Source organism: Lipophrys pholis (assembly GCF_963383615.2).
Source record: "Lipophrys pholis genome assembly, chromosome: 14".
Classification (NCBI taxonomy): domain Eukaryota; kingdom Metazoa; phylum Chordata; class Actinopteri; order Blenniiformes; family Blenniidae; genus Lipophrys; species Lipophrys pholis.
The window spans coordinates 14,319,883-14,340,486 of NC_137633.1; the positions used below are offsets into that span (position 1 = coordinate 14,319,883).

Sequence of the window (20,604 nt, forward strand, 5' to 3'; positions counted from 1 at the left end):
TTTGGAAAAACAAGTGATAGGCATTGAAAAGGAAAAATACCATCCAGTTGACCTGAATATGTGAAGCGTAGGCTGTTTGCATACACATATTGCCACTTTTATATCTTTTCCTACATTATTCTGCCAAAAAAAATGAGTCTCTGTTTTGTAGTTCGTCTTGTTTCCATGGCATCACTTATTCTCTCTTTTTTTTTTTTTTTTTTTTTTCCTGTGTTTTTCAGAACATTTGAATACGTTTATTATTGATTTGGGACATCTCTGGATTTCAGAGCTGAATGGTCAAAGCATGTTACAAAAAGAGTTTAAGCCCTGAAATGCTTGAGTATCTAAGGCTGAAGGACACGGTACACCCGAGACAGGTATTGAATTTCAAACATATCTTACAATCCTTTCCGAGGTATCAACTTATATAATCTGCTTCCTCTGAACACATGAGGCCTTTTTCAAGTATTGGTATTGACTGGTTTTCACTTGTTATCAGAGCAGCTGGCTGAGGGTGGTCGACACCAAAAGACTGAACAGATTCATTCGAAAGGTTAGCGACATTGTGGGAGGCGGAGGTGGGATCTGTACAGGTGGTCTGAGAGAGGAGGTGGCTATAAAGAGATTTTTCAGTCCATACCGGGAAGGCATACTTTAAGTAAATTACAATTATAAGGCATGTTTGTTGAAACATTGAGTGTGGTTTACAAAACTGGGCCAGGTGTCCTCTTTTTTGGAAATAAAAGATGTTGTTTCGTGACACTGAAAGCCAATCAGCGGAAAGCATTTGAAGCTGGATGTGAGTGGCTGCAGCAGAAAGTTTGTCATACTGGGTCCCAAAAGAACATCGGTGTTGTTGTTGATGTCACATGCTTTTCCTTCCTGCTGTTGTGGCGCATGTGACAGCATGCGGAGCCTCGGGCACAAGTCTCTCTGCCAAATAGTGCGATTATTTTAATACAGATAGAATAAAGGTAAAGGTAAGAGGTAGCTTTAAGAACAAAGTAACGGCGGGAAAAAAAACCTTTTTTTTGTTCAGAATTATACGTAAGTAGAAATGAAACGTGTGGTGCTTTAAAACTATTCTGACAAGTACAATTTATCCGAAAAGTGTGTATATTGTGACAATGACTAATTTTAGATCTTATATATGTTAATCTATTTCTGTAAATTACTATGTTTACACTATTATTAACAATTCCCCCGTTGAGTTAATATAAGGATCTCAATTATAATAATATCAAGTATTTTCCATTGTACGATCATCACATATTCTCTCACCGCCACATCTCACATCTCCAGCTTATGCTTTGACTCCGGGTTTAACATAATACGACAAACTTAAATGTGTTGTTGGATTGTTGGAGGAAGTTATTGTACACGCTAGCTCACATTGCAAATGCTATCCCTAAACTACCATGCAGCCAATTATAAATCCTTGTCGGGTCAGTACTTTTGTAGAGGGTCCATACAATAAGGAATGTCCTTTATGTAAGAAAATAAAATATGTGTCTGTGGCATGAATAATTCAACGCTACTAGTCGTTACCAGTTTGACTTCTTGAATCATATTTATTACCTGGAAAAGGCACTCACTACATTTATTGTGATCTCTTCATAAAATAAACTGTACACAACAAACAGTTGCTTAACATGTCACAGGTCATGGTCATGGAAAGGTGATATCATCACCATCAGATAAGCAGGTGTGTGGAACAACTGTGTGTTATTCCCCTTGGAAAATGCATTGAAAGCATGCCAGTGATACATATAAAAATTACTGTAAAACTAAAAGTATCATCTTTGAGTCGTGGTTATTAGTACCAGTTTGTAAATGCAAATAGTGGGTCAGGTGTGAAACATTTCTGTGAGTAAAACCTCTAGCAGCTACAAGAAAATATTAAGAGTGAAGATGTCCATAGCCGCAATGTTAGTCTTAGAAAAACCGAGCAAAAGCAAAAACGAAGTTATTTAAGTTCTATTTTACAGGGCAGCTTGGCTGATGTTAAAAAAAGTAGTAAACATAACAGCAAAACATGTTCGGTGAATCCAAAATGATATTGTCACATTCATTGAGGCACACTCAAAATGTTGGTGGTAATGTAAATATAATGTACAAAACTTGAAAAAAGTTTGGAAATTGTGTTCAACATGACAGACAATCTTTGTGTGCCGCTTTGTGTGTATCCCTCCGTTAATATACAATTAAGAAAACAGTCCAGAAACACATGTTGTGACCTGCAGATGAGCCAGAAAAATATGAATGAAAGCCCAACAATTCATTCTACTCAAGAAGAGACGTAATTACAGCAGTGACTCCGAGCTGTCAAGTGGGTTAATACCAGATATCGGCTATGGTTGTGTCTCAAAAACCATGCATTAAGATTTGTCCGTTTACATAATCAATGCCACATACATTGTAGAGAATAGTTGTACATGTCGCCTAGGTAAATACTCGCGTTGTTTATATTGATCCAATGGAAGACACATCCTCCCACTCTCCATTCATTAAATGTCGAGGTCCTTTTGGAGCAGGCTGCTGGGATAAAAATAGCTCCCGCAGTATGAGATGGCAAATGGATAATCGATGATGTTTCTGAACAAGGGTGACATGAGTGAAGCTCCCTGGCTGTCCTGCCCACATTATCAAAAAATAAGATTCAGCATGAACAGATGGCCGTCGCCCAAGTGTCTCAGGAGAGCCTGGAGGGCTGAGATTCTAACGAGCCCCATTTCAGAGCAACATCTGTAATGAGGTATTTTGACTACAGTCTCTTCTTCAGCTTCAGTTTTTTATTCATTTTTGGCAAAATATTTTCTTCCCACGGCTATGGCACGATGCATGTGTCCTGGGAACAGTTCCAATCCAAGCATAGGAAGCAGAAAGGCACATTTCTTGACATCTCTAAGGACGTGCACTCGTGTCTGAGATCCGTTCTCTGTGTGCCTCTGCACTCCTCGTCTGTCTGTGGCTTTTCTTCAGTTCGATTCCTTAATCACTCTCTCTGTCTTTGGCCTGTTCTGGTATGAAGCCATTCAACTTGGCGCGCTCCGTCGCGTACTGCGACAGGTTTGTCAGACTGGTGTTTCCCTCTTTTCTTTCCCCGCTTCCCTCATCGGGCTCCCCATCCTCCTCTTCCTCCGTCCTCTCCTCCCCCAGCATCTTGCTGCCATTGTTCATGCCGACACTGGCCCGTCGAACGTCCTCGGTAATATTCCTCCTCAGCTCACGATTTCTGTTGCGTCTGCCGAGTTTGGTGAGGGATCCAAAGCGGAGGTTGAAGAGGTTCTCCTCCGAAGAGGAGGCAGTCTCTGGCGTTTGTTCACTCCCCCGGTGGTCATACATCTCGCAGGCGCCCTTCAGCCTCAGGTTGTTGAGCTTGGTGTCGATGCTCTCCTGGGAGGAAGTTTTGAAACGGCCGGCATCCAGACTGGCAAACATGGCCCGTTTCTCGGGTGACAGCATGTCGAGGGAGTGAGCTCGCTGCTCCAGGCCCAGCTGACGGCGCTCCATGCTGCGGATGGTGGCAGCCCTCTGGAGCTTGTCATGGATCTCCACGCTCAGGCGTCGCCGAGTTTCACGAAACTCTGCCCGAACATTGGCTTTCCACTCCACTGCGTGAGCCTTGAACTCCCCCACCTACGATAAAAGTACAATAAATAAAACATAAGGCAAGAAAACCATGTGTGAAGTTTCAGTCTAGCTCCTTACTGATATGTACCCAGTAATATGATGGAGAGCCTGCAGTTAAGTGTCCATATTACATAGTATACATATTCTGTCAGTTATCTATAGTCACAGATTGGCCTCAGATGTATGTTTACGAACAGAACTGTATTACCACAAGCATGCACACACAGAGAGGATGTGCAAACCCTCCGTCGAAATTCCTCCGAGCCTGGTCTCAAACCAGTGATAATCTCACTGTGAAGTGAGAGCGCTACACTGACATGTAACCCACTCATAACTTCCACTTGTTTTTTAACTTTAACTTAAAAGATTGAAATAATATTCTGATCCCATAATTTTTATGACTTATAAGAAATAAAGTATCCAAAAAAATGTAAATTACTTAAACACCAAAATATCAAAATATTTAAAAGTATGTTTAATAAATCAAATAATTATGTAAACACATCAGGAAATTAGTTTTTCTCCCATTATATTGTATTATTTTTGCAATGAACCTCTAAAATATCACAATAAATGACTTTTAGCTGAATATCCCATCAGTAAACAAGTAGAAATTAACTTGGTTATTTAAAGTTCCCATGTTATGTACTCCTATGAAACTTTTTTTTGTTCAATCCACATGTAAAAGACAGGAATTCATTATCAAAGAAAGAATATTATGGCATAAAAAAAAAAATTCTTCGAAGAGGATTAATAGACCGGATAAATTGATGACACGCAGTGATATATTAAGCATTTAAAGCAATAGTACTCCGTGACAGACCTTTCTAACATGGTCCAGAAATCACTTAATAACTAAAAACAAAGCGAGCAGGCAGACGGAAAAGCGGAGGCAATGAGTGAGTGACATTTTATTTAGTTGTCGTCTTATATAATCCTGGCCGATATAATCAAATGAACCCCACCTCCTCTTTGGTCTTTTTAGAAAGCGCTCGCAGCCAGTCTCCAATCATGCTGAGGACGGCCGCAAAGTACGCTAAACCCACAAGGATCCAGAACCACACCAGAGGTTTGTACCACTTCATGTAGTCGATGGTACGATTCCCACCTGGGGAAGGAGGGATGATAAGCAGTGATCAGAAACGTGTCTTTGAAAAACACTGATTACACTAACTTCGTAGTTCTACCTGCCACGTAGTCTCCTATTCCCACTGTGGTGAGAGTGATCACAACGAAGTAGATGGCCTCGAGAGTTGTCCAGCCTTCGATGTGTTTGAAGATGACAGCAGGGATGGTGACGAAGACGATGCAGCCGGCCAGGATGAACAGGATGACGGAGGTCACCCTGATCTTTGTTTGGCTGATCTGTTTGTGTTTTTGCTGAGGAGATAAACAGGAGAACACGTGACTAATGAAGATCATCAAACTGTGACAGTGGGAATAAACAGTGACAATCCGCCCTCATTAAATTCCTATCAAGTAGATATTAGTAAATATACCCAAGGTATTATTTGCTTGGTGGGATGGAAGGAATCTAAATGTTTTACTATAAACATTTCTGCAAAGTGATTAATGGTACATCACCAGTAAACGGAACTAAGAAACATGAAATAGAGCTGTTATCACACAGCTTATGTTTACCTTATGAGTATTACATTGTGAATAAATGCTTACATCTGGGACTTTCCTTAAGGTTTAAATTATATCGATAACAGCTGAAGTCTCTGTCACCAACATATCTGCCACCCTTGATAATGATCCCACATTTCATTTTCATCATCACATCTATATCACCTATGTTCTACTGAAAAAGTTGTGAAACTTTGTGTTAAAATGAAATTACCATTTTTTTCCCCCAGATTCTTTTTTTTTTTTTTTTTTTAATCTGGTTTCTTTCCATTTTTAGCTCTTCCCCTTGTCCCCCCTCGTCCATCTGTTCACCAAAACTACTCCCTTCCCTTCTGTCATCACATATCACACTATGAAAATGCTGTTAAAAATATTTGAAAGACTCACAAAATCCTGATGATTCTCACATTTTTCACAATGCGGTGTAGTATTTGAAGCTCACCCTGAATATCCTCTCAACCCTCAAGATGCTTTTCACAAATATAGTCCCCAACTGGTCTCCGATCCCCGCCAGCAGGAAGCCAAAAAGAGGGATGCCAAATATGGCATAAAGGATGCAGAAGATTTTCCCGCCTTCTGTGCTTGGAGCAATGTTTCCATAACCTGTTGAGACATGTGGCGCAGGATAAGGAGCGGAGAAGATGGGGGGGGGGGGGGGGAGGGGGATGAATGAGAGAACATGAGATTAGTGACAAAAATAAAGACACAGCGCAGTGCCATGAAGAGGTGGTGGGTAAGACGAGAAGCAGAGGGCAATCAGGGCTTCCTTACGCAACATAATCAATTGAAACCCTTATGCAATACCCCTGAGTTCCTAGGGCAAGGGTCTGAGGTAAACAAGCCCATGCAGACAGTAATTGGGTTCCCAGTAAAGAAAATTACATTTCTAATGACAATATATGAGCATAAATTGGTCCATGAGACTCCGAAACATTTGTAAAGATGAGAAGCGGCGAGCAGAATATTTTACCATCCGTCCGTTCACTGGCATGTTCACTTTCATTTCTCTCTCACTTGCTCATGATGTTCTTGCAGTTTTCTCACATCATTAAAAAGTTTGTATCATGAATATCACATAGTCTACGTTTTCATCCAAAAGAGTGGAAAGAATGAATCCTGCATTGTAATTTTTTTGTGGTTTTTGTCATTAATTCCTCATTCTGAAGTTAATAAAACCACTGAAAATCCTTGGCACTCTGCACTAATGAGAGGCCGAGAACATCGTGTTTGTCGAGGCTCCCACATGAAGGTAAATGCAGTTCACAGAAGGAACAGAAACCTTTATTCCGCAGCATGTCTCTCGTAAATGAAGGCGAATTGACTGGTCTCATATGATCAAAGCTGCTGTGCAACAAATGTCTCTTTGCGTTCATTTTTGAAAGAACTGCGATCAGAAAAAGAAAAAAAAGATTAATTTCACAACCAGGCTGCAAAAGCAACAAATGCCTTACAGGGGAGGGAATGCGGCATTTTGAGATAGGCTGAAGAAAAATGACATGTCTTCTTTCCAAACGTTTTTATGAGAACGGTTGTTAATCCCCACAGTGTGTGAGCTTTGCATCATTTAGCACCGCTGTATGAGCACAAAGCCATTTTGTAAAAACCCACAGGAAGACAAAGAAGCAACAAAAAAAGGGCTCACTTTTTATGGTTCGCATTCTGTTCCTACAAAAAGTGCTTTATAAACAAAGTCAGATTGATTGATAAACATGACTCGGGACTTGTAAATTGAGCCATTTAAAGTCATTTCCACTAATCACCATGAGACTAAATTCTAATTACCTGACCCCTCCTGCTCAATTATGCAAGAGAGTGAAGATGGAAATTTCCTAGTCTGTGTCTTTCAGGGTATCTTATCACATCCAGGCAACACAATCTTCTGATCTCTCTGGAAATGTTAAATCTTTCTTTGCACACGGAGACTTTTTAAGCTCAGCGATGTTGGTTTAGTTTAAGGATCAAACAGAAGACGAGGGGTTAAAAGAAATGGTTCATCTTCATGATCTGAGAAAAATCTGCCTATTTCAAATGCAGCAGCAGCAAAAAAAAAAAAAAAAGCACAAAATCTGCTGCTAAATTGTTCTCATTATTCCTCCTTCCCACGCGGTCAGAATCGGCTGAGCTGCAACACTGACGTCACCGCATTTGTCCAATTATATTTCCACCCTCGTATTTCCAGCAGAGATCAATCTGTACTTTCTGCTCTTTAAATATTCATTCTGCCTTCATCCTTACATACTTTTCCACCTTCCTCTTTTCTTCATCTGGATGACCACGTCATTTTGCTTCCTATTTCATAGCACTTCAACCAGCATAGTTAACCGTTTTTAACAAAAAAATCAGGTTGAGAAATGATACTTCATCACTTACAGTGTACTGAAGTAAAACATTGTTACTGGCATCCAGAGGAATAAAGAGGGAATTACTTAAAATAGTGTCTCCCATTATTTTTCCTCCTGGACACCTTTGAGACTGCCTCAGAGAAAAGCTGCGGACCCCCTTTCCCACGTTTGATTTGTCAAAACGTGGCAGTAAAGTCAAACAATGGCCCAAACATCATCATTATCATCAAGAAGCTTCAGGTCGAACATTTACCTATGGTTGTAATGACCGTTCCCGCGAAGAAGAAGGAACTGCCCAGGTCCCAATAACTGGAATTGTAGGAAGTGTCCCCAATAGGCCTCACTCCTGCACTGGCAGCATCTATAGCATGCTGGAAACAGAAATATTTAGGCGTTATAGGGACAAAACGAAATGACCTGATTTAGCAGTAAAAGCATATGGAGAGACACCCTTAAATAGAAAAACAGTTTAATAGCACCTAGCTTTTTGATTGTGTACCAGCTTGGCTGATGCCAAAATGTTTGCTCTGATCTAAGAGAGAGTAATAAACAAACTCTTTACCTACGTGTCTGCGTATGTCAGTGCATTGCGTGCGTTTATGTATTCATGTGTGCCCCCTGCCACTGATTGTGTAACACTCCTGAGGTAACTGAGGATAAATGGAGTGAGACTATACACAGCATCAGCGGTGGAGGAAACCACCTGAGTACAAAGAAAATGTGAAGCGGGGAAAAAATCAAAAGACGGGCTTGAAAATGGAGGCGAGTGCAAAGAATCGTAAAAGAATAACACAGACATGGGAGTGACATGTGAATTACAACTCATTGAATTGCCCGACTGTTATCGTATATGAGTAGAAATTTAACTGTGTGTCAAAATGCAGTTGGTAATGCATCCATATACTTTCATCTTTTCAGCTTGGCTAAATACACAAAGTTGAACTCTTCTGTGAAAGTAATCATATTTGATCACTTCTGCATTTCTTCCTGTTGTTGCCCTTTCTCCTCCACCCAGTCGATGCAATTCAAGGTGCAGGTTTTCAAGAGCTGCATTTGTGCCTGAGACGAATTCTAAACATACAAAACATCTGATATATCAGATTCGGATTCTGACATCTTAGATAATCTACTTTTCCACTGATTGCATTAGCGAATAACTTCATAATATCACATAATTGTATTAAATGGTGGAGGATATCACAGCACAATGGTGTGAGATATGACAAAAAGGGAACCAACATAGAATATAATTTATTGTAGTCCATATATTTTAACGTGTGCCCCATGGAATGTCAAAAGAGATTGAAGATTCCATGCATCCATCCACAGAAATGTGTGTCTGGGTTCTTTTAGGTAAAATAAAACTAGAAATAAAAGCCAGGTATGTGTTCCCTTGTGACCTTTATAAGATATCTGACTATGCCTTATCTTATCCTGTTGGACAGTTAAGTTTTGAAGACACCAGGTCCGCCAGATGGTCTTTTCGTGTTTACTCGGAATTTCAGTATTAATATTTAGATATGAATATAAAAAATGCATGAAATCAAACCATGGTGACTGTTACACTCGTCCTGCGGATACAAACATTTGTGTGCGCACAAACACACAGAGCACCTTGTGTAGATATTCCTCAGTCTCTACACTCAGCCCAGTCTGCATTTGTTTACAGTTGTCATAGAATTAATAAACATGCGGCTCTCTTCTTCGTCAGAGTCAGTCCTTTTCTTTGGTCCCTCAGCCCTTCTTTAGTCCCAGCTTGTCTAACGTTGAGAAAACCTTTACTACATCATTATTCTCATCGATGCACTCCTGCGGTCAACATGGAACTGTTAATGCACTTGGGTGTGTTGCCTCTAATTCCGTTTTTTATCAACTTTAAAATTTTGATATATGTAGCCTCTAGGTTAAAAGAAAACAGACATTGGTTTAACTGGCATGCAAGTCACTGAATGAATCCCGTAGATAAGGAATACTGCCGTTTCTACCAAACATCTTTAAGGATGTAAGGTTTAAGCTTTAATGGAGTTTCCCCATTCAAAGCAACCCTACTATTTCTCCAGAGAGGCTCAAATGATAAAATATGTATTAACTCTCGTGACACACATTTCAAAGCAGACAGAGAGTGCAGGACCACTTCTAAACACATCGCTGCACATGCCTACTCACAATCTTACATGTGATTACCTCAGCTTCACCCAGCCTGCCCCACCCTCCCCTAATGGAGCCACATTTTATATCTAACATTAGCTGATTGCAATAATGCTATTTCATAGGTTTTAATGGACGCAGCAAATTTATTGGGGGTAATATCAAAGTGGCAATTATATAATGAACTGCAAATAGCCTAATTCTGGAGTCAGGGGAGGGCTATATTTAGCTGCACAATGTATCTGAATTCTTTATGAGGGGATCTATTTTTGTCTCTTGCCTCTTTCACAGCCAAGTTCATGCTGCATGAGAGATGTGAAAAATCCTGCTTTCACACGTGCGGATTCGAGACACGAGTCTGGTGACTTTGCGATGTCTGTTATCGAGACAAATGGTGCTTCTTCATTTTTTTTTTTTTTTTTCCCTCACACATCGAGTTCTCTTCTATTTTGATTTCGGGTTAGCCTTAAGAATCGGCCCGCAGACATTCCTGGAGATGTGCATCGATGCCAAGTCATGAGCCCTCTTAGCTAATGTGTTTTCACTTCCTCCACCGCAGGATCATTAGAGACACGACAAACTCACTGCAGATTTTTTTTATCCTCCCAGTGTGCCTTTCTACCCCACAGCAGGCGGCTGCACTGATCCAGCCAGCAGGGCGCATCACTCTCTCCTTCACCCAACCTCGTTGTGGTACAGTGCCAAGCACCTCTCTATGCAGCACTTTGCACATCAGTAAAAGATCCTAGATTTATCTGAACCACCTTGAAGCCCTAAGGCTTGCCGTATAGGAGGACTGTGGTGCATCACTGCAAGCAGAGGCATAGCAACAGTGTCGACATCGTTTAATATCAGTGACAATGTACGAGCAGCATTTACCTTAGACACCGTCTACAACAATAACAATACAGTATGTCGGGAATCCCCCAAATGCAGCAGCCCGATGTTGCTCTGTCGTGGCTTGAAAAGCATGAAGACGATGTTCTTTTTTGAAAATATTTATTTATCTATCTTTTGTTTGTATTTATACATTATCTTTGTTTACTGGTCTAGAAACACATCTGGCTTGTTTAAATTTTTGCTACGAAACAAGCAGTCAGATTGAAGTATTCAGTTACATTCAAGGAACTTGTGTTTACAGAATGAATAAACAAAAATCGAATTGAAGTCAAATGAAGTAGGAGTATGGACATCCTGGTTCAATTACAGGTGCAAGACTTTTCTGTGCAGTGTTTGCGGGTTCCTCCTGAGCATGTGTAGGTTTTGTCTGAGTACTCTGGCTTCTCCCCACAGTCCAAAGAAATTCTTGTTTAGCTTATTGGATGTTAAAAAAAATGGCTGTATTTCATCTGTCGACAGTTGGGATCAACCCCAGCTTGTTTTTAGCCTTGATTGTATAAAGTAGGTATAAAAGACGGATGGAGTTAATAAATAATTGTTGTGTAAATTGTGTGTTCAGTATTAAAAAGAAAATAACTTGTGAAAATAGTCTATTTGTTACAAAGTCTCAATCTGATTTTTTTTTTTCAAATCAACAAAACACACTCATATTCATCCCTGTAAGCAATTTATGCCCACCGGTAAACCTCAAACTTATGTTATTTGGAATGGGAGGAGACTGGAGTACCCACAGAAAGCCCACTCAAAATGCAAACTCTCCACAGATCGCAAGAATTGAAGAGTGCAAACCACTTCATCACTGCTCAACTCCCTGGCGGAATCCCCTGACAATAAAAAGCACAGTACTTTTGATGCTACTCAGATGTTTTTAACTTGCATCATTTTTAAGTCTGTTTTCATCAAATAATAGAAAATACATCTAAGAGAAGGCATCACTCAGTACTTCATTATTTAAATAAAGTAATTACATTTTTGTTCCATCGCTGCTCTTTGCATGTTCTTACATCAGTTTACTGCAGGTAGTACAAAAGCTTAATGATACATGAGTGCGTCCTCAACGAACGTGGCTGCACGGGTGTCGGTAACAGCACGGCTCCACATCATGCCACAGTGTGAGTCATCATAAAGACCCCAGGAAAGCCAATTAGGTCTGCCATCTCATTGGGCTCGCAATGGGTGGGCGGACGACACGGACACTGTAGCAGACGCATCGAGGTCAGCAGACGTGCATGGACATACATTTAAGTCAACACAAGCTGAGCAGCAAGCCTGAACAAGAGCTCCCTCTTAAATATATGGACACACACACACACAAGCGCGCGCGTGTGTGCGCCTCCCAAGGTTGCCATTTTTCCGTCAACTCCTCCACCAAACAGTTTGACAACAATGAGTCACCACTGCTGTGTCCTCGCAGAAGATCTTCCACTGAGTGACGGCTTGACACAGCATGAACAGACCCATAATGGAACCTGTTAAAGGCCCAGACAGACTTTTTGATGGAGTACTTGTGAAGCAGCATGTCCCAAAGGCCCTTTTATTTTTGTGATGGCAAGAAGAGAAATTGTGTTGTTTGTCAATGTGGGCTTTACACATGGCGTGGTATTTGTGGTGTCTGTTTACTTATTGCTGAAATAACCAGTGGGATGACAGATCAACGTTATCTTTTTGGGGCGAGCACCAATTCGTTTTCTTGACAGGGCTCAGCTGAGAAAACGCCACTGTAAAATATAGATAGTAATTATGACGCTGCACCCGCAGCTTATCACGACGACTGGAAACAACAATACAGGCTTTATTTCCCATTTAAAATCTGAAAATAACAAGTTATGTAATGTCTATGCAAAGTTTGCGGGATCTCTCTGTGAGTGGCATACAGTACTTACTATAAGTTTTTTTTCAGGTATCCCCCCCCCCCCCCCCCCCCCAGTCCACAAATGTAGTGCATATGAGGGAGGGATGGATAAAAGCTGAACGGGCTGATTAATCAGTCCATATGGAATAAAAAACGTGTTCTTTGCTGTGAAAAGCATCACATAAACCACAAATCTGCTCCTGTAATGCACCATTTAAGACAGTTCACTTTAAGCTCTTTGACTTTTCATATCTAAGATTTCGTAGCATGCGATCATATGTGTTTAATCTGTTCGTGATTCCGGGGACACCGGTCTCCGTGAACCATCTGCTACTGCTGGTGTTTCGGCTTGGAGCAGCGGGAGGTGTGTGACTGCTGGCCTGCGCTATGAATAATTGATTCCCTCTGGACCCCCGGCACACCACGGTAAAGGTTTTAGTTTCCCACATCTCCTCAAGAAAAACAACCATTGATTTTTATAAACTCATGACAGGACTTATGTGGCTTCAAGGTTGAGTTCAGCAAGGGGGGGTGGGATGTGTTTCAGAGAGAGATTAAAAGACTTCATAAATATGAGTGGAGATGGGGAGAAATAGATAGGACAGTATTCACTGGAGCAATGTTGAGGATGTCAACATCAAATGAAAGCACTTGACTGGAAAAAACACACAAAAGGCAACTGTTCTGGATTCCATTAAACATAAGACAATCAGAGTGGCCCGCTGTGGCACCAACGTGGGTCATGTGTTTCCTACTCTGAGAGAGAGAGAGAGAGAGACACTGAAAAACCTGGAAAGCAAGTTATTTTAACAAGGTTATTTTTATACTCTAGTAAACTGTATCAGAAGGTCATAACTATTTGCAGTGCTCCTCTGATTTCTGCTAATTTCACAAGGTGTTTGTGTTTCCAGTTTTGGGTCACTCAAATCGTTTCATCTGATGGTGTTTCTAAAAAAAAAAAAAAAAAATCTCCACTTGAAAAGTCTCTGATTGATCTTGCTTGCAGTTTTTCTACCGTTGTATCTCCTCACAAATCAAACTCTCCACTCAGCCGGCTCCACAGATCTCAAATCATTCTCCAATCCGGCTTCCAGCTGTACGTGTCGGGTTGATGGAGTGACCTTAAATCTTGACCCATAATTCCAGGTGGGATGCCAGAGAGCACGGCGAAGTGTCGAAACACTCTTTGCTGTAAAGTAGCCGACTCCATAAAGAGAAATTGTAGTTCAGTTGCAAGGTGATGGTGCTTTTGTGTCATTCTGATGGTCGAGCTCCGTTGTTAAAATGCAGAAAACGGCAAATAGGAAGCTTAAGTCAAACAATCTATCCCACCGTTGAGGCTCAATGTTGTATTTTTAACATTCAACGGTTCTGAGGTCGACATGCAAGTTACAATGTTAGCTTTTCCTGTTTCACAGGATAAAAACTAGAACAGATTTTTATCCTTCATGGGTTCACGTGAAGGTGTTAAAGAGTTTCGAAATGTTTTTTTTGAAAATCTTGGGTTCTGTTTTTCGTTCAAATAAAAACAACATCACATGGCAAGGTAACACCGACACATTTTGGCAGTTAATATTTCTGCAACAGTGCTGTTATGGGCATGAGCGAGTTTCCTTATTTAAAATGTGTGGGTGTTGTTGAAGCTGCACTCTGGAGGTTCATACAGTACTAATACATCTTTGATGGTTGTGATATTATTTAATTTTTTTATTGATCCCCACCGATAAATACATATATTACAAATGTAACAGCAATTGCAACTCTCAATCCTACAATTTGAATAACAGCTTACATTGTATTGGGACTGATTCTACTGTCAATGTATTATTTTGCACACTATTTATTTGCTGTTCTGATAACGTTAAGACATTGTATAATCACATTTTATTGTTCTGTTATGTAAAAAGCTATGGATGTCTTTAAACAAAATACATTTCTGGACTCAGTTCATATAGGATTTTTAAATTCTTTGATCTTTGAGTCAGTTTGTGGATGAATGCAACCCACACACTGTAGCACACATAAACATGTATAAAGGGCATCTATAGTAGATACCAACTGAAGGAGTAACATTCCGAATATGTGCAAATACGTATAGAGGACATAATGATAATGTCAGAGACTAAGCCTCTTTACGCAACCATTGTTTAAGAGAGAAATTACAGATTGTTAGTCATTTATTGACGCACTTTTCTGTGTAAAAAAGACTTCTTTAACTCTTTCATTAGTTTCACAAACAAATGCAACACACATTTTTAAATGTGATGTTTTAGAAATAGAGATATGGGCAACTGTGAGGGTTTGAAGTTAATGTTGAATAGAGGATGACAGTCTTCATAGTTGTTTATGGAGAGCAAAAGAGGAACCAACCAGCAGGTCGTCATAATATCATGGCTGACCGGTACAGATCAGCACTTTTTTTCCACATGGTTGACATGAAAGTGATCGGAGCTAGAGGCTGCTAAACACAGGTGAAACAAAACATAAAGCGGCACAGAGGACACGCAGGGCAGCCACAGATGACTGATAGTGATACTCTTCTAAAGGTTAATCAACATGAGAGTCGCCGTTCGCAGCCACGGAGATATAACAGTGACAAAAAAATATTGTTTAAAAAATGGTTTTAGATCAATTCAGACACAAAATAAAACATATTTTAAATCAGTATTTGAAGAACCCTTTTGCTAAAGGACAATCTGCCCCTGAGGCATTGCATTTTAAGTCTGTCAGGATCATGTCACTTGCAAATGAAACCAGAATTAATTACCTCTTGAACTCGTAATTACCCCTGATAGTAGTGATCATCTATAAAACTGCTGCTAAAAAGGTCACTCCTGGCTTTTTTTCCCTTATCGATTGATTAAAATGACACAGCATAATGCCATTCATCACTTTCCTTTTTCAACCTCATTTTCTCATCCACTTATTCCTTAACAAGCTCATGTGTTCGTGATAACCAGATGCCTGAAATGCAATATGCTGTTCCGAGGCTGTGAAAGTCTGACAAAATCACCATACTTTCACTTCCAAATGCTCACCGTGATGATCGCGTCCAGCTCTTCAGGAGAGACACATGGATGTTTTTTCAGGAAGGACACCTTCTCCTGGGTGATGCTGGTCTTCTTGTCGCTTTCAAACGGCTGCTCCAGGGCCTTGAATACCAGTCCCCCACAAACCAGGTAGAGGACGACCACGATGAACACAGCCAGCACCGTCTTCCACTTCATCACCGAGTGCAGCGCCGCGGTCGAGCCGTCACAGCTCGTGTCCATGCTGGCCACCATGCTGGCGGAGCGGGAGGAGATGGACAGGCGAGGCAGCGGACAGTGGCCGTTGGTCTTCGGGTCGCAGCCCATGGGGTTCTGCATGGTGGCCACGCTTGCCTGGACGAGGGTGGACTTCACCATGCCAGGCTGGACCTTTTTGGGGGGGACCAAGTTGGTCTGAACCGCCACTAGAAGAGAGAAAGAAGCAAACACATGAATAATATACACCTTGTTTAGGTTGTTTACCTTTTTATCATGAATTTTTTTTTTTCTGTAAATTGTTTCTAAAGAATGATGAATCATGATAGCAAGTTCTAAAAGTTGTCCGTCCGTCCATCCATCCATTTTTTTCCACCCATTAGAGTTAAATCAAAGCTTACAGGGAGCAAAAGACAGCACACACCTTGGACAGATTGCCAGTCCGTCACAGGGCCAAGCAACAAGATAACCACAACCACATACTGTCACACGCCCAATCAATTTAAAGACCTCAGTTTAACTTACGTTTAGTCTTTGGACTGTGAAAATAATCATCCATAAAATGATTGCATTTTCATATACTATCATATTTCCAGATTCATATCTCTGTCATTTGTGTGGATCCGTGACGTGTGACGACAAATTAAGAAAATGCAATCTACTCTATAATATGAGTTCATTTACAGAGATGAGATTTATTGTGGCGTTTCATTGTTTTGTAGCTGCACAGGGATCCTGATTCTGCATGAATTAATAGAAGTTCATTCCAGCTAAAGCATACAGCATTCTGTATGAAACTTTAAAAAAACATTGTATTTTTAAAATACTGTAGACTTATTAGCATTAAATAAACAATTTCTGGTTAAAACAGTCACAAGGATGTGACATGTGAGAGGGCAGAGTGGGAGCTCTCAGCCCTCTCTTCCTCACTGCCTCCATCATGTCTTGCCGACGCAAAGGAAATGTTTGTGGTCCACCATAAAGGTGGTTTGGTTGCTCAAAGAAACACGACTGAAGCAAGGTGACGGGGTTTGAAGACTGAAATAGAAATGTTAAGTGATGGGAAGGTATTTGATTCTGTTCAGTTTTCTGTGAATTAGCTGGACAAAAAAAACATATATTTATGACAAAAGTGATTAATACATACAGTGTGTGCTACTGTCAGTTGTTGTCTTCTCTACAGGTTTTATAATAATAATGGGTGTTACAGCATGCCAGCCCTGAGGCGAACTGTACCAAGGAGGCAGCCAAATTTAGATTCTTTTAATCTATATAAAACACTGCATCGGCTTTTCAGAGCTCTGGCCTTCACCCTTCACACCGCCACTCCCCTCACATGGGATAGCACGGATTCCCCCTGAGGTCTGTTGACTATAATGATGTAACCCGTCTCAGGTGAGAAAATGAAAAAATGGGCTGGATTGAGGGTGGCGCTCTTTTGTTTTAATAAGACACAATCATTTGCGGTACAGGCTCCACAAAATGTAAATGCCCCCACACTAATATGTACACACACAAACACACATACACATACACACAAGCACACTCACTTGCATGCACACGCACTCCACCCTGATGAGTCAAGGACATCCAGGAAGTGTCTCATACTCTGATCCAGGAGCTATGAATCTTGTTAGTTAATCCCTATATCATGAGTGAATCAATAACAGCAAAGTGATACAAGCACAGGGAGGTGCAAAGCAGCCACTTTCAATTAGGCCTGTCAAGACGGTGGATGTTATTCTTAGAACATGAAGAGAATTAAAAACAGCTAGTTTTTGTATTGGATTTGTTGTTTTGATTTTCGGGAAAGCATGGGAGCATCTTCTGGCTCATCAGTTGTTGATTGTTTTTCATTTCTTGTGGTGATTAAGTGAAACAAACTATGTTGTGGAATAGTATCAGCTCCGATAAGTCAAAAACAACCAAAACAAAGCGGCGCTGAACACTGTTTGGTTTCCATTTTCAGATTCCTCAGGCTGGGTGCCATTAATACAAAATCCCTTTCAAGCCACTGAAACAGCGTTACATTGATTTTTGCAAATTAAATAAGGCCTGAGTGAAAAGCAACGCTTTTCCTCTGATAGTATCTAATGCTCCCACTCAGCCCTCTCTTCCTCTCTGCTTCCATCATGTCTGGCCGAAGCAAAGGAAATGTTTGTGGTCCACCATGGAGCCGTTCCTCAAAGAAACACGACTGAAGCAAGGTGATGGGTTTTAACGACTGCAATAGAAATGTTAAGTGATGGGAAGGTACTTGCTTCAGTTGAGTTTTCTGTGAATTAGCTGGACAAACACATTTTCCACACGCTGGTGAACAAACCTAAACTATTCCTAATAATAGTAAACATGTTTTAGGGTTGACTTGGGTTGTGTCTTAGCCCAGTTCTTCCCCACAGCACTGGACAGGTTGCAGGCTTTTTGATTCACCAGCTGAGCCTACAAATGAAGCGTCAAGTCAGTCTGAATGTGAACTAGAAAGAAATTCCACAATAAAAGTGTAACGGAACTTGGAACACTGTTCATGTATTTTAGACAAAAATCTGAACATTTTGTTTTGATGTGAACTTAAAAAGACCAGGAATATTCTCCCCAAAAAGGGACAAAGAGGACACGCAGAGAGAGAGAGAGCGAGAGAGAGAGAGAGAGAGAGAGAGAGAGAGAGAGGGGGGGGGGGGGGGGGGGGGGGCTTAGTCATGAGATGTGCAAACACAGCATGTCATCGTTATTGGTCAATATGTTGGCGAACTGACATGGCACGAAATATTTTTTTGTTTTTTTGCTTTTGGAAAGATGATCATTGTAAACTTTGATAAAGTGTGAATACTTGGTGCTCAGATGGTGATATTTTCAATAATCTAGTCACAACAATATAGTCAGTTTCTGCAGATTTTGAAAAAAAAGGTAGACACTTCAGATATAGGCGAGTACTTAGCTGAGGGCGTATTCTTTTTGTGGGAGACGCTCTTTAAAGGCACTTTTTACCTTTCTCTTATTTTTTCACGGGCTATAAACGAATGCTTTTATTTTGATTTCTTTGCACCCGCGTGCACCGGTGATTTGTGCGCGCTTGAGCGAGCGCAGCTGCTTACAAGAGGAAAGGATGGAGAACAGAAATACCCCCAATCTCTTTGTCTAATTCCAATGGTCATTTTACAATGCATGAATAAACCTGCGACATAAATAGAGAGCATTTTCTGAAATTGCGAAATAATTAAGCAAGATTCAGTGAGTCACGAGTGAAATGTGGTTTTGGTGCGATTGATTGCGCTTCAGGTTTCCCCCAGAAGCAATTACTACGATTAAGAGTACTACGTATTCTAAGTTATCAAACAATAAGAAAGCAGAAATCACTGACCTTGCTCCGGGTCCCAGTTAACTTGTTTTCTCGGTGTTTCTATTGGAAATTTCATCTTTGAATTTGTTCTGAATCAAAACGCCAGTAAATATAATCTTTGAGATTTGGGGTGGGGAAAAAACGTGAATTGAGAAATCACGTAAAAATCTTCCCGGTCCTCATCTTCTGCGTCTCATTCTTTTTGTGGAAGTGGGTGTTAATTGTACAGAAACGCATCGTAAAGCCGCATTGTCTGCCCTTCTGGTTCCCCCCCTCCTTTTTTTTTTTTTCTCCCTCCACCTCGCGCGTGGTGCTCGTCTGAAGGACTGAGATACTTGTGACACCTTTCACAGAGCCGTCGCACCACTCAGAGGTCCAAACCACATCCCATCTCACACTCAGCCACACACGCGTAAGTGGTCCGGTCCATTAACGTAAACGGAGAGTGGCTAAAGATCCAACTTTACGCACGCCTTACACCGGCAGTAAGAACAACGGGGAACGCTGCTCTCTCCTCCCTTTATATTCCAGTAACGCGGACTAAATCACCTGCATTTACTCAAAAATTCCAACGATCTCATGATGAACTACGCCTTTACTAAATCGTCCAATTCATTTTTGAATACTTACTCTTGTATTATATTTTCTCCTATTAGGATTATCCTCTCATCGTTTGGCAGCCGGCGAATGAGCACATGGCGCAGAATGGCAAGTCAAAGATGCACACCAAATCATTGGCGGACTTAAACCATTACATCATTCACATTTGTGGGAAACAGTGCATTATTTATGGGCTCCGATGGTTAAAGACACGTCTGCACCTCCATCCGGTCAGTTGCTCCACACTGTGGAGTAAGTCATCATGCAAGAGCATCAGATCATAATGTGGCCAAAGTCAACTAGTCCCAGGAAAAAAAGGCTGAGAATAAAGCGAAATTAGACAAAGATCAGAAGTTGGAATCTTGATTATACCATGTTTATTTATGCTCGAATGACTGAAGAAGAATAATAATAATAATAATAATAATAATAATAATAATAATAATAATAATAATAATAATAATAATAATAATAATAATAATAATAATAATGACGGCATGGTAGTGCAGTGGTTAGTATTCTTTCCTGCATTTATTTATTATGTTTTTATCTGTGTGCATTTAATTGTTTATTCTTTCATTTGGTAGGCCTGTATGTATGTATGTATGTATGTATGTATGTATGTATGTATGTATGTATGTATGTATGTATGTATGTATGTATGTATGTATGTATGTATGTATGTATGTATGTATGTATTCTACCAACTTTTCGCAAGAACTATTAACTCGAATTGCATGAAGTCTTCAGGGATGATTTGTCGGCATCCATGGACCAATCGAATGGAATTTGGGACGTTGACGGCTAAACGTTTCCAAATGAATCCCCCTAAACTGTGAACAAATGCCCCATACAAAGCTAATAAGAGAAGCACCTCATGAAGGAGATCAAAGGAGATCGGTGTCTGTTGCCGTGGAGATGCACTGGAGGGCTGCA

At 40.6% G+C, this 20,604-nt stretch overlaps 1 protein-coding gene across 1 annotated transcript; it reads right to left on the minus strand.

The window, feature by feature from the left end:
• Positions 1-2,973: 2,973 nt before the first annotated feature.
• Positions 2,974-19,144, minus strand: kcnk10b (potassium channel, subfamily K, member 10b; the record flags this gene model as incomplete). The annotated part of the gene is made up of 7 exons (XM_080480675.1): positions 2,974-3,621; positions 4,581-4,723; positions 4,803-4,995; positions 5,687-5,847; positions 7,840-7,957; positions 15,525-15,940; positions 19,090-19,144. 7 exons carry the CDS (start codon positions 19,142-19,144, stop codon positions 2,974-2,976), a joined length of 1,734 nt encoding a protein of 577 aa, XP_080336801.1.
• Positions 19,145-20,604: the final 1,460 nt, after the last annotated feature.